Source organism: Amblyomma mixtum, chromosome 1 (genome assembly GCF_055824585.1).
Source record: "Amblyomma mixtum isolate Tamu chromosome 1, ASM5582458v1, whole genome shotgun sequence".
Lineage (NCBI taxonomy): Eukaryota > Metazoa > Arthropoda > Arachnida > Ixodida > Ixodidae > Amblyomma > Amblyomma mixtum.
The window spans coordinates 131,341,555-131,355,180 of NC_143012.1; the positions used below are offsets into that span (position 1 = coordinate 131,341,555).

The 13,626-nt window shown below is 46.4% G+C and overlaps 2 protein-coding genes across 6 annotated transcripts in view; both read right to left on the bottom strand.

Moving 5' to 3' along the window:
• The window catches only part of LOC149367607 (FMRFamide receptor-like), a 1,196,541-nt gene that overhangs the window by 602,145 nt on the left and 580,770 nt on the right, over positions 1–13,626 (bottom strand). The gene's annotated exons all lie outside the window — the stretch shown is intronic.
• Positions 2,745–3,563, bottom strand: LOC149367614 (uncharacterized). Its single transcript, XM_089567383.1, has one exon. The coding sequence runs from the start codon at positions 3,561–3,563 to the stop codon at positions 2,745–2,747; it is 819 nt and encodes a 272-aa protein (XP_089423509.1).

Sequence of the window (13,626 nt, forward strand, 5' to 3'; positions counted from 1 at the left end):
CAATAAAACCAGAGAAGTGCCACTTCGCCTACGAGGAGCTGCTGCTCCTTGGTCACGTCGTAAGCAAGGATGGAGTTCGCCCAGACACCCTGAAGACGGCCGCGATCACAGAGTTTCAATAGCCTAATGACAAGAAAGCTATACGCAGATTCCTTGAATTGTGCGCTTATTACCGGCGGTTCGTCAGGTACTTTTCGCTCATCGCTGAACCTTTGACCCAACTTACCAAGGCTGACGTGCCTTTTAAATGGGAAACGCCGCAAGTGGAAGGTTTAAAAGAGCTGAAGCGCCGCTTTCAGTCCCCTCCTGTGCTCGGGTACTTTGATGAAAACGCCGAAACCGAAATTCATACCGATGGAAGCAGTGTGGGCTTAGGAGCGGACCTCTTTCAGAAAAATGCTAGACAGGAGAATATTACATGTATCTAGCCGTTCATGGTCAAACACCGAAGCCAACTATTCGACGACCGAGAAAGAATCTCTCGCCATTATTTGGGCCAAGTCGAAATTTCGCCCCTGTTGAGAGCGGTTGTGAGCGATCACTATGGTCTGTGCTGGCTAGCCAATTTGAAAGATCCATCCGGCCGCCTTGCTCGTTGGAGCCTGCGTCTTTAAGAATTCGACGTAACTGTAGTTTACAAATCTGGCCGCAAGCATTCCGACTCAAACTGCTTGTCGCGAGCCCCCGTCAAGGCAGCAGCCGAAGAGGAAGACGGCGACGCTTTCTTAGGACCGATAAGCGCCAACTGCTTTGCGCAGCAGCAGCGCTCGGATCCTGAGTTGCAAAGCCTAGTTGATTATCTGAAAGGAAAGACCGCGTCACTTCCCCGAGGGTTAAAGCGCCAACTGTCGTCCTTCGTATTTCACAATAATGTCCTCCTGAAGAAGAACTTCATGCCCAATACGAGTGTGCATCTTCTTGTCGTGCCCAAAAATCTCAGGCAAGAAATTATGCAGGCATGTCATGATGAGCCGACTGCAGGACATCTCGGGATTGCTCGCACGTTGCACCGCATCCAGGAGAAGTACTATTGGCCACGGCTAGCTGCCGACGTTTCCCATTACGTGAAAAAATGCCGTGAGTGTCAGCGACGCAAAACGCCTCCGACTAGACTAGCCAGACTTCTGAACGAAATACCACCTCCAACTAAGCCCTTTCAGCAAATAGGGATGGACCTCCTCGGCCCCTTTTCGACTTCATCATCAGGTGGATCATCGTGGCCGCCGAGTACATAACCCGCTACGCCGAAGCAAAAGTGTTGCCTAGTGGTACAGCAACAGAAGGTGGTACCGCAACAGCTTTTTGACTTTGTATCTTTAAACAAGTATTCTTTATTTCTTAGTGAGAACGTTAACATTGAGCTCTCTCTTCAAGCTATCGAAACGGTCTCCTATCAGTTTTCAATGCATATGGCTTCATCAACCTTACCAATGAGCCTACACGTATAACATCACATTTGCAAACTCTAAGTGATATCATTGATTCCAATGTCGACAAACTTGCAACTTCTGGCACCCTTGTGTGAGACATTAGTGATCACTTGCCTATTTTTGCATTTATTCAAGATAAAACAACAGCACAGATAGAAAACTCACCTACATGTTTTTCCAAAAGATCACTAATCCTTCTTTGAACAGTTTTCGTGCTGATATTCCAGCCCACAACTGGGCTCATGTTCTTGAAAACACTGATTTTGATTCCATGTTTGACGCTTTCTGTTTCAGATATTACAGACATATACAAAAAACATTTTCTTTGCATGACACGCTCGAGTACCAAAATCTCGTCAAACAATGTATTACAAGCTACCTTCTAGCTCGAAATTACATTTAAAAATGCACTTTACAGGAAATTCATAAAATCAAAAGATGTGTCAGATTTTAAAGCATTTAAGTCGTTCAGGAATCGTCTAAATGCTGAGGTTAAGAAGGCTAAAGATCAGTACTTAATGGCACAGTTCATTGATGCATTTAAAAGCACTTATTTGTTATGGAAGCGTTAAACAGTCTTCTTCGAAGTAAAAGCCCAGCTGTACTCACTAGCTTGAGTGTGGGTAATACCGTTGTGGCTGACAAAGAGCTATCTGATAAGCTTAATGACCATTTTATTAGTGTTGGCATCTCACGCACTAAACCAGCAATAAGCTCTGTCCCACTTCCTGGACCAGGTGCCGTCAGTAACAGTATGGTATATTTCCCCACAACTGAGATTGAAATCATTGCTGCTTTCCAGACAATGAAAAATGACAATGAATGATGTGAACAGCATGCAGATTGCACCAGTGAAATATATCCTAGACCTGATTGTACCTGTCCTGAATAAAATGTACAACTCAGCTCTGGAGTGCAGCAGTTTTCCCAAGAACATGCAGATTGGAAAAGAGAGAGAGAGAGAAAGGAATTTTAATGAGGGAAAGGTGGAGAGGTCGGCCGGTGGTAACATGGCCCTGGCCTGCTATTCCACATGGAGATTGGAAAAGTAGCTCTACATAAAGGAGGTGAGAAAAATGCCAATAATAACTATCATCTCATCTCCGTACTACCCATATTTTCAAAAGGCTTGGAAAAATAATGCGCACGCACCTTTAAAATTTCTTAAACAAATTCTCACTTATCTCGCTGCACCAATATGGCTTCCTGAATGAATGAATGAATGAATGAATGAATGAATGAATGAATGAATGAATGAATGAATGAATGAATGAATGAATGAAAAACTTTATTGTTACAGCGTAGGTGGAGCCCTCAGTCCAGGGCCCCAGTGGCATTTGCAGTCTTGCGAGCCTTGTCGATCAGCTTGAGCTGCTCCTTAGGCTTCGAGCTGAACAGCGCAGCCTCCCACTGCTCCGGTGTTGGTGTGTTGGTCAACGGCGCTGCCTGCATTTTCTGGCAGGCCCATGTAGCGGGGTAAAGCGTTGTTTGTTCACCCCAAAGCGGGCATTTGTGGTCATATGTGGAAGGATAGTTTTTGCTGAGTAAACTCAGATTGGGGTACGTATTAGTCTGCAGTTGTCTCCAGGCAACCGACTGCTCTCTACTAAGGTGTTTGTGCGGAGGGGGGTAGATTCTCCTGAGGGCTCGTTTGTGTTCTAAGATGGCTCCATACCGTCTAGTGACTGCGTCCAGTTCCCCTTCTGTGCCCGCCTCCCGGCTGGCGTAAGCTCGGGCGTCGGTGTCCGCACGTTGGTTCCCTTTGACAGCCTCATGGCCTGGCGTCCACGTGATGAAGCATCTCGTAAAGGTGATTGTCCTCGCCTTTAGTATGTGAATGGCTGCAGTGGATATGCGTCCACTGCTGTACCTTCTGCACGCCTCTTGCGAGTCTGTAATGATGTGTGCATGGGGCTCGTCATCCTCTGCTTCCTCAGCCTCGAGGATGTTGTTGGTTTTTATCGAAGCGCAGTTGATTTCCCTGAGCGGGTGATCCACCACGCTGGCTACCGAGCCGTATCGGTGTCTGTATGTGGTTGCGTCAACATATAATACGTATTTTGCCCCGGCGAAGCTTCTTTCGTGGAATTCAGATCTTGCCTTTCTTCTCGCCTTATGTATATCTGGATGCATGTTTTTTGGAATCGGACTGATCTCAATGATCCTCATGATTTCATTTGGAACGTTCGCTGTGCTATTGACTTCTTTCAAAGCGTCCCTCATGCCGAGCAACCGCAGCGTGTTTCTGCCCGTTTCGGACAGCAGCAGTCTTCTTTTCTGCGAAAGAAGGTGGGCCTCGATATTTTCTTGTACTCTGTTGTTTATGCCCAGTTTAAGGAATGTCTCCGTCGAAGTGTTGACCGGCTGTGCGAGAGTGCATTGGATGCTTTTCTAAGAATTGCCTCTAACTGCTCCTTTTCTTGCTCGAGCGGTGTTTGGTTGGGGACGCCGTATAAGATCCTACTGACCACGAGGGCCTGCAATCATCCTGGTGATCTGTCATTATTTTTAATCATTTTTGTTTTATTGTAAATTTTATTTTTTTATCGGTGCTTTCTTTTGCTATAAAATGCCTTCTAATTCTAATACCGTTAAAAGTTACGTTTTCCAGAATCTTTAAAACTGAAATTTATTAAACTGAATGTGTTTCAATCTGATTTTGTTTGAAATTTTTATGCTTAAATCCTGATGTGTTTCAGATTGTGTGCTTCTAATGTACTTCAAACTGGATGTACTTTCATCTGGAGGTATTGTTCTGTAAGGTTCAATTTTGGGGTGTGAATTTGAATCCGGTATAATATCTACCACAACTACTGCCGAACTGTACACAGGCGGGGGGGGGGGCTTTGTCAAGCCGCAGTTGTGCGGCTTTTACCCGTCGCCCCCTTTTCTCCTTGAGAGAGAAAAATAAAGTTGGTTTGATTTGATTTCATTTATTCAACAGAGCTACTAAAAATGCGCAATTTGTTGTTAACAGGATATTAAATACCTGCGACTGAATGCCATCAGGAGCGCCGGCCGATTTGTTGTATAGATTGAAAACAAGGTTGAGAGCACCGTTATATGCGGCACTAACCTAAGGCCTATTCTCGTAGACTATTCCCTGTATTTCAGCCAGTTCACCAGTGTAATTCTCAGAAAAAAACACGTTTAAAATAGGAATTCAGACAACAAGCCCTCCCATAATCATCAAGCACTGTTTTGTCGCCAACTGATAAACTAGGAACATTGGCGGCCTCTTTACTACTTACTTTAACAAATTTCCAAAATTCTTTGGGATTAGCCGTTAACTTTGCTTCAACCGATGAAATATAAGTTTGTCGATTTACTTTTATTTCTTGCTTAATTTTGAAGTGCGGGTGACGCATTTCCTGGAAAACAGACTGTGAGTCTTCAAATACGAAACATATAGGTGGCGTTTCTTGTTAATTAGCGAGCAAATTTTCTTATCCACCCAAGATTTATCGTTCCGGCGCCTAGTGGTCAAAACTTTCAAAGGTATGTATCGTTGTATCCCTTACTTAATCTCTAACAAGAATTTAAGTTTCATCTGTCTACTTACTTTCTTACCTCATAAACAATAGGGAAGCAATTAGAAAGTTCTTGTGATAAAGACGTATAATCCCCTTGGTCATAGAAAAAACTTTTCTAGGATATTTACGGGCTGATCTCACTGAAGCGGCACTGCGCATGGCAAAAACGCAATCGTGATCACTGATACCAGGAATGACAGCTACATTTTGGATCAACGACTGAGAGCTAGCGAAAAACAGATCCAAAGTGCTGGCAGAAGAATGATCTCGTCGCGTGTATTAAGACACGAATTGGGTTAGCTCATTAGTTGTAATAAACTCTGAAAACGCTAGAGATAGGGCAGTCGAATCTGTGAACACAGGTTCTCCGTTTTCCCAATCAACAGCAGGCATGTTAAAGTCATCCCCAAGTATATACTCAGTATTTACGGTAGTTAAAAGTTTGATAGCTTGGTAAATGATTACGGATTACAAGAACTAGGAGGCCGGTAAAAAGACACAACAGCGAGGTAATGCCACTGCTCATTCTAACCCTGCACCACATGGATTCAGAATATTTTATAGAAGTAGGTATTTCGCTACTCTGAAGGCATTCATTAATGAAGCAAAGCAGCAGACTCGTTGAGCTTATTTTTAAGCTTCGGCAGTTAACTAACGAAACATTAAGTGGGAGGGAGCAAGAAATGTTATATTTTGCGCCAGTACTCAAGGTTTTAGGTACTGCGCAATGCTTGACCCTTAGCTTTCTTTTTAATTCGGTTACCGCGTTTTTTCCGCTATCACAGCAAAAGATTTTGTTCGTCATGTGCAGTTCATCGAAACGGAGCTTATATGAGAGGTTTGTGACTAGAGCATATTCAACCAGTTTTGATAGTGCATACCTAATAGCCGGACTGAAATCCTCTCGAATTGCGTTTTCCTCATCTCTCGGCTTGGATACGCACGACAGAACTAACTCAAATTTGCCTGCTGTGCATTTTTTATCATCTCTTATCGGTTGCTGCTTTCATTCAATTCAATTCAATTTCAGTTCATTTTTCCAGAAATATTCTGGCGCGTTTATAGGCAACAAGCTGTTCCTGACAACTGACAAAGGCCTACAGAACCACCAACGAGGCAGTAGGCATTGACTTGATTAAGCATAGTATAAAATAGGTTTTACACACAATATATGACTAAAAACAAGACAATATTTCGTTGGAAATAAAAGTTGGAAGTTCAGCGCCGTCCTTTTTGTCTCGTCTAGTCCTCGTCTCGTTGCGCTGCCATTTATTTGTTCAAGACATGTACCAACACGCCCAATTTTCCACGTTAGTCAAGTTCATTTCTAGTACAAAGGGCTCTTTTTCTGTGTGCGCTGCGTCTGATCCGTGTGCAATCGTTTCGTGCATCGCTGTGTCAGTGTGCCGTGCTCGGGAATTTTCCTTCTGCCTGCGAACCAAGCGCCTACCCGACGAAGTTACTGCTCTCTTCGGGTGGATTTCGCCTTCCTCTGGCCATGGAATACGGGTTGTCAAGGTCTTGAGATCAGAATGGCGTCGGCAAGCTCGCCTGTACCGTGACCTACTGAGCGCCCAGGTCTGTAGCAGGACACAGGACTCCTCGCACCAATGTGAGCTGCGGAACTTCCACATCCTGGCTGACCAATCAATGGAGTTCCTCTGGCAACAAGCGCTGAGACGACTTAGAGCAAAGCCTGCCGAGAGCTCGGCCGCCCCACTCTGCAACGTGCGCATCGTAGGTGACGTTACCTTGCCAGCGTATGTGGAACGTTTTCTTTCTCTCGGACCGCCTAGGGAATCTCGGTTAGGGCAACTATCTTTGGTTCGTCAGGTGTCTCGGTATGCCCAGGCTGGGGCAGGCGCTCGGTTTGTCTCGGAAGGGGCTGATGTCCTACACCGGTGCAAGAACCCGGTTCCCTCTCCGCCTGTCAGAAGAGTCGCCGCCTTTTTACGTGATCACTCGCTTCGTCTCCATCTGGCCGATAAGGAGGGTGGATTCACTGTTATGCCTAGCACCGTTTTTAAAACAAAATCCAGGGATGCTATTTCGTCAGTCTTCAACAACCATCCTAAGGTGTCCTTGACTAAAGTCAAGACCCGCACAAAGAAACTTCGCGAATGGTTAAACCTTTCACAGCTTGTAAAGGCGATCGATAACAGAAAGAAAAACTTCTTAAATGTATTCTTTAGCGCGAAAACCCATAAGTTAGATATGCCACTAAGGACGCTGTGTGGTGTCCCTTCTTCATCTATGTCCTGTCGTTTGCGCTGTAGTTATGGATCGCTAAGGACCATTGCCTCTGAAGCTGGAACATGGCAGCATTCTGTCGCAGGTTTTTTGCAACGAAAACTTAAGATTTTACCCGTGGACGCTCCGTTTCCGGTCAAGAACTCTAGCCAGGTTTTAGAATTCTTCTCCCATAATCATGACAAGGGCTGCCAAGCCCTTGTCATGTTGACATTAAAGTTGACATTAAAGACTTTTTTATTCTTTACCTCACAAGCTAATCCTTGAATGCGTTGAGCACTCTATTGACAGATTTGGCTGAATTGCCTTCCACAACGCAGCTGGAGTTCCAGTCCGAGGTTTTTTAGAGCTTTTAACCTTTTTATTTAGAGACAACCTACATCCACTTTGAAGGGACACCGCACCTGCAAAAGCAGGGCGTATGCGTCGGGTCTTGCATTGCCCCAGCCTTTAGACCTTCTTTTATGCGAAGCATATTAACGTAGGTTTCGGGCCTTCGCGCGACGCCCGGCGGTGGCCACCATTGACCTTCAAGTGGCCTTCAAGTAGGTCACGTGACATGACGTCACGTGATGACGTCACACCGGCTGCAGATGGGGCCTCATATCGCGCCGTCGGTCGCCTCCAGGCGGTGGCCACCATTGACGTTGAAGTGAAATCACATATGTGACGTCACGTGATGACGTCACACCGGCTGCAGATGGGGCCTCATATCACGCAGTCGGACGTCGCCCGGCGGAGGCCTCCACGCTTCGGTTCGCGCCGTCGCGCGCGCCGCGGCGGCGGCGCCACCATCGCTGCATCACGTGATATGTGACGTCACGCCAGGGATGAGGCGGCGCGCGCTCGCCGTCGCGTCAGTCTCTGTGCCCGCAACCGCGCAAGCGTCTTTGCGCCGGGCGTGTATGCGGTCAAGATGCCTCCAAACTCTAAGGACATGCTTCGCATCCACTGGGCTTAACCTTGATAAGCCTCCAATTTTAATCTCATTCTTCAAAGACCACAACGTTCGCAGGGTCTTGAGGTTTATTGATGATTTTTTAGTTGTTGTTGATTGTGACGCGCAGGCAATTGAACGTGCTGCTAGAAAGATATTGGGCACCTTTGGAACGGTGATGAGGCCTCTTGACCTAACCCACGAACTCCCAGTGAACGGCCAAATTAGATTTTTAGATATGAGGCTTCGCTTGAAAGATGATGGTGTCTGCTGGGGCTATGATCCGAGCGCCAAAAAACCACTTCTGCCATTCAACTCTGCACACTCAAAGCTCGTTAAGCGAGCCATCGCCACCTCCTGCTTTAACAACGCCCTTAGCAAAAGTTGCCCGCATCTCGCCGCAGAAGCGTTCAACCATCATGCCGATAGGCTGAGCAGTGACGGTTATCCGGAGCAACTTCTCATTTCGGTTGCTGAAGGCCTACTCAAAAAGTTGCGCACTGACGTGAGTAAGTGTGACACCACACGCGCAGCGTTGGCAAAAGGTAGCTGTGATACCTTACATTCACAAGCTGTCACACAACCTGAAAAAGGTAGCGCAGCGATACGACGTGCAAGTCGTCTTCTCTGCTCCTCACAAGCTGTCAAAGCTGTGCAAGATGACTGATCCAGAGACAGCGAAGCAAAAGAAGTGTGGAAAGAAGCATCGGCGGCCCTTTGTTGAATGCGCAGAAGGCGTAGTATATTCGTTAAAACAGATGCTTGGGCAAGTTGGTAACTCATTTTCACCGGAACAGCGCGCACTAAGACACGGACACGAAGGGAGACACGACACACACGAGCGCTGACTTTCAACAGGTGTTTATTGTTTGGAACGAAGCATATATACACAGTTCCAACAACACAGGGAAAACAACCATCCATTCATAGATTCATAGTCAATTAATGCATGTCACACTGAACAAGGACGATAACAACATCATTTTCCCTTCACTAAAAATGCCAATTCTTTTGAACTGATCGATAAAGAGGGGCTACTGACGCATGCGTCTTTAGGCCAGGCGATGTGCGCTGCTTCGCCAGTTTTTAGAAACTAACAAGAACAAGGGACTGATGGCCTGCTCTTTTGACGTCAAGGACCTATATTATTCACTACCACGTGACGAGCTCTTCGCGTGCTTAGAAGAATGTATAGACCAGCAAGGAGTAATTGAATTCCAAAACAAGAACGGCATATCCGCCGAAGGCTTTTTAGAACTACTTCAAGTGTATTTAACTTCTACCTTCATTTCCTGGGATGGTGAGTTTTACCTGCAAAAACGAGGAGTTTGCATCGGGTCATGCATAGCTCCCGTGCTTAGTGACTTGTTGTTAGCACAAAAGGGTAGAATGCTTCAAGAAAAATTGAAAGGGTCAAAGGTTGTACAATGTTTTCGATATGTTGATGACTTTCTTCTTCTTATAGACTCTAATGTGGAAGAATTTGACGCAGTCTTTACGCAGATCAAAGCTAACTTTGTTGAGTGCCTTCATCTCCTCATACTAACTACTGAAGTGCCAGAAAACAATGCCATCCAATTTTTAGACCTCAAACTCAGATTAATGCACCATCACATGTGTTGGTCTTACCAGCCACGAAGCAGAAAGCCATTGCTCTCTTTGACGTCATCTCATTCTAAGCTGGTGAAACGCGCCGTGGTGAAGTCATGCTATCACAACGCGCTTAACAAATCCTGCATGCACTCCATGCAAGATAGTTTCCTTCTCCAAATCGATCGGCTCGTTGAGGCTGGTTATCCCAAGCAGCTACTAGTATCAGTGTCCGAATCTATTCTCAGTAGCTTGAGCAAAAATGGAAAAGGGGAGCAGGCAGATTCAGAGACGCGGAACGAAAAAGAAAAAATTACTGTTGTGCCTTACATTCATCATTTCTCCCACATACTAAAAAAGATAGCGAATAGAGCGCGAGTTAAGGTTATATTTTCGGCTCCAGATAAGCTTGGGAAGATGTGAAAAATGATTAACACTGATTTCGTTCCCAGAGATTGCGACATCAAGCATGAAAATCGATTCGTGTCATGTGACGAAGGTGTAGTGATGCCATTCCCTTGTCATGCGGCAAGCTGTATGTGGGTCAGACGGGGAGATGCCTCAATGAACGCCTGAAGGAGCACAATAATAACGTGCATAACACAGTAAAAGGGCATCTCGGGATCCATTGTAGAGACTGTGAAAACAAAACTTGCCACCCTGACTTCACTAGCACACGAATTTTAAGTAAACACAGTGACCAATTAACACGCGAAATAATCGAAGCAGCGAACATCGCCTGGTCTAAAGACGCATGCTTCAGTAGCCCCTCTTTATCGATCAGTTCAAAAGAATTGGCACTTTTAGTGAAGGAAAAATGATAATGTTGTTATCGTCCTTGTTCAGTGTGACATGCATGAATTGACTATGAATCTATGAATGGATGGTTGTTTTCCTTCTGTTGTTGTAACTGTGTATATATGCTTCGTTCCAAACAATAAACACCAGTTGAAAGTCAGCGCTCGTGTGTGTCGTGTCTCCCTTCGTGTCCGTGTCTTAGTGCGCGCTGTTCCGGTGAAAAAGAAAAGCGTAGTATATGAAATTCCGCTAATCTGTGGCAAAACGTATGTCGGCCAAACTGGGAGATGCGTGAATGACAGTTTGAGGGAACATGCCAAAAACGTAGATAATGCCCTTAAAGGAAAAGATTTTGAAGGACTTCTGGCCGCCCACTGCTTTACGCGTGAAGAATGTTCCCCAGATTTTACTAGCACCATCATTAGAAAAAAAAAATAATCAACGTGTAACGCACGAAATCATTGAATCGGAGTTTATTTATAATCGGTGAGAATCATGTGTTAGCTCCGCTTCTATCTCTCTTTTTGATAAAGAGCTGGCATATTTGCGCATGCACTGACGATGACGTTGGATTGTTCACAGTGCATATATGTTCGCCCGATTCGTTGGAAATAAAAGTCGGAAGTTCAGCGCCGTCCTTGTTGTCTCGTCTTATCCTCGTCTCCTTGCGCTGCCATTTATTTGTCCAATTCATGGTTCAAATAGTGATTGAGGGGCAAGAAGTTCCGACGGAGGTTGATTCTGGAGCGTCGTTCTCAATTGTAGGTGAAGATACGTTCCGCGTTATTGAGGGGAATCACGGCAAAATACAATTGCAAGGTTCAGGAACAACTATCGTAACCTGGTCAAAATAGGCGTTACCCGTGCTGGGTCGAGCAACTGTCTTGGAGGAATTCAAAGGCAGGAAGGCAAAGCGGCCTTTGCCCCTAGTACAGAAGCAAGACAACAGCCTGACTGGGGGAAACTGGTTTAACCCGTTAGGCATTGGCTTGCGGGGAATACAGCAAGTAAACGTGGAAGACGTGCCTTCACGATCTCCCGAGGTGTTTCGCAGGGACCTTCCAGGCTTCACGGGACGGCCAGTTCACATCGAACTGAAAGATGACGCCCAACCGGTGTTCCTCAAGAGTCGACCAGTTCCACTGGCCCTCAAGGACGACGTGGCCAACGAAGTGGACCGCTTGGTGCAACAAGGGGTATGGCAGCCCGTCAGGTACTTCAACTGGCAACGCCACTGGTAGCGATAAGAGAAAAAGACGGAAGTTTACGTCCTTGTGGTGACTATCGCAGCAACGTAAACAAAGGTATTAAAAGCAGCGGACACCCTTTGACCACTACAGATGAAATGCTCACAGCTCTAGGTTCAAGCGAGTTTTTTACCAAGTTGGATCTAGCCCAAGCTTATCAGCAGCTTACGCTAGACGACGAGTCGGCTGAGGTGCTCACAGTTAACACGATAAACGGACTGTACAAGGTTGAACGGTTGCCGTTTGGCATTTCGGTCGCAAATTGAGCGTTTCAACGAGTCTTGGACACGATGTTAGCAGGGATTCCCGGAGTGAAAGCTTATCTGGATGACATATTAATCTGTGGATGTAACGCCGAAGAGCACGCCGAGAGATTAGAGAGCGTGCTATCGCATCTGCAGAAGGCACAGTTACGAGTAATCAGACAATTGCGAATTTAATCAGACGAGCATCGAATTCTTGGGTCACAGGATTGATGATGCCGAAGCCGAACCGAAGTCGAACCGAAGCAAGACGGACGCCATCCACCAAGCGCCTGCGCCTGCAAGCAAGGAGCTGCAATTCTTTTTTGGGGGTTGCTGAATTTTTACAGCAGTTTCCTCAAGGGCAAGACTGAAGCGGCAGAACCGCTTTATCGACTGCTCGACCATCATCACGAATGTAAGTGGACAGGTGAGCATCAGCGGGCTCATGAGAGACTGAAAAATTTACTCAGCTCAGACTCCGTACTTGCTCCCTACGATAGCAAGCGTCCTTTAATTTTGTGCTGCAACGCATCTCCTGTGGGGGTGGGGGCAGTGCTAGCCCATCGTGCGGATGACGGGAAGGAGCAGCCCATAGCTTATGCTTCTCGCTCTCTTGGCGTCAGTGAACGTAACTATGGTAAGATGAATAAAGACGGTTTGGCTGTGGTCTTGGGCGTAAAAAGGTTCCACCAGTACCTAGCTGGGCGAGAATTTACAGTGATAACAGACCACAAGCCGTTACTTGGCCTGTTTAACACGGTCAAGCGAGTGCCCGAAGTTGTGTCGCCCAGAATTCTTCGTTGAATTTTACAGTTGTCTGCGTATAAATACCACCTTGAGTACAGACGAGGCCAAGACAACTTCAACGTCGATGCACTCAGTCGTCTGCCAGCTCCGGGAGACGAGGACGAACCAAGACCGCCTGGGGACGTGCTCTTGTTGGAAGCGGTGGACTGCGCACCGCTGCAAGCGCCGGACATTGCTGCGCCGATCAAAAAGGGCTCAGTTCTATCCTGGATAAAGGAATGGCTACTCAGTGGCTGGCCGTCAGCACAAATGGACATAAAGTTTGCGCCTGATGAGGTGAGACGGTCGGAGTTGTCACTGCATCGTGATTGCATAGGTGAGGGAATCGCGTCATAATTCCAAACGCAGCAAGAGAGAATGTGCTTCAACTCCTGCATGCAAATCATCCAGGGATGAGTGCCATGAAAGCATCAACTAGAGGGCTCATGTGGTGGCCGAAGATGGACCACGAAATTGAGGAGTTTGTTCGGTACTGTCATCTATGCCAGAGTAACCGGCAAAGCAATCCCAAGGCTCCAGTGCATTTTCGGATCAAGCCAGATCAGCCTTGGAATCGACTGCACATTGATTTCGCTGGCCCAGTTAAAGGAGAAGTTTTCTTAGTCGTGGTAGGCGCGTATAGCAACCGGGCTGCAGTCGAAATCATGCCATCCAGGATGTCGTCAACAGCTTAAGGAAGATCAGAAGTTGCTGGGCTAGTTGGTACTGTTGCATCGTGGTGGAGCAGCGCAAAGGACGGGACACAAGAAACAAGGAAGCACGTACAGGCGCCCAAATCTTTAACTGGCG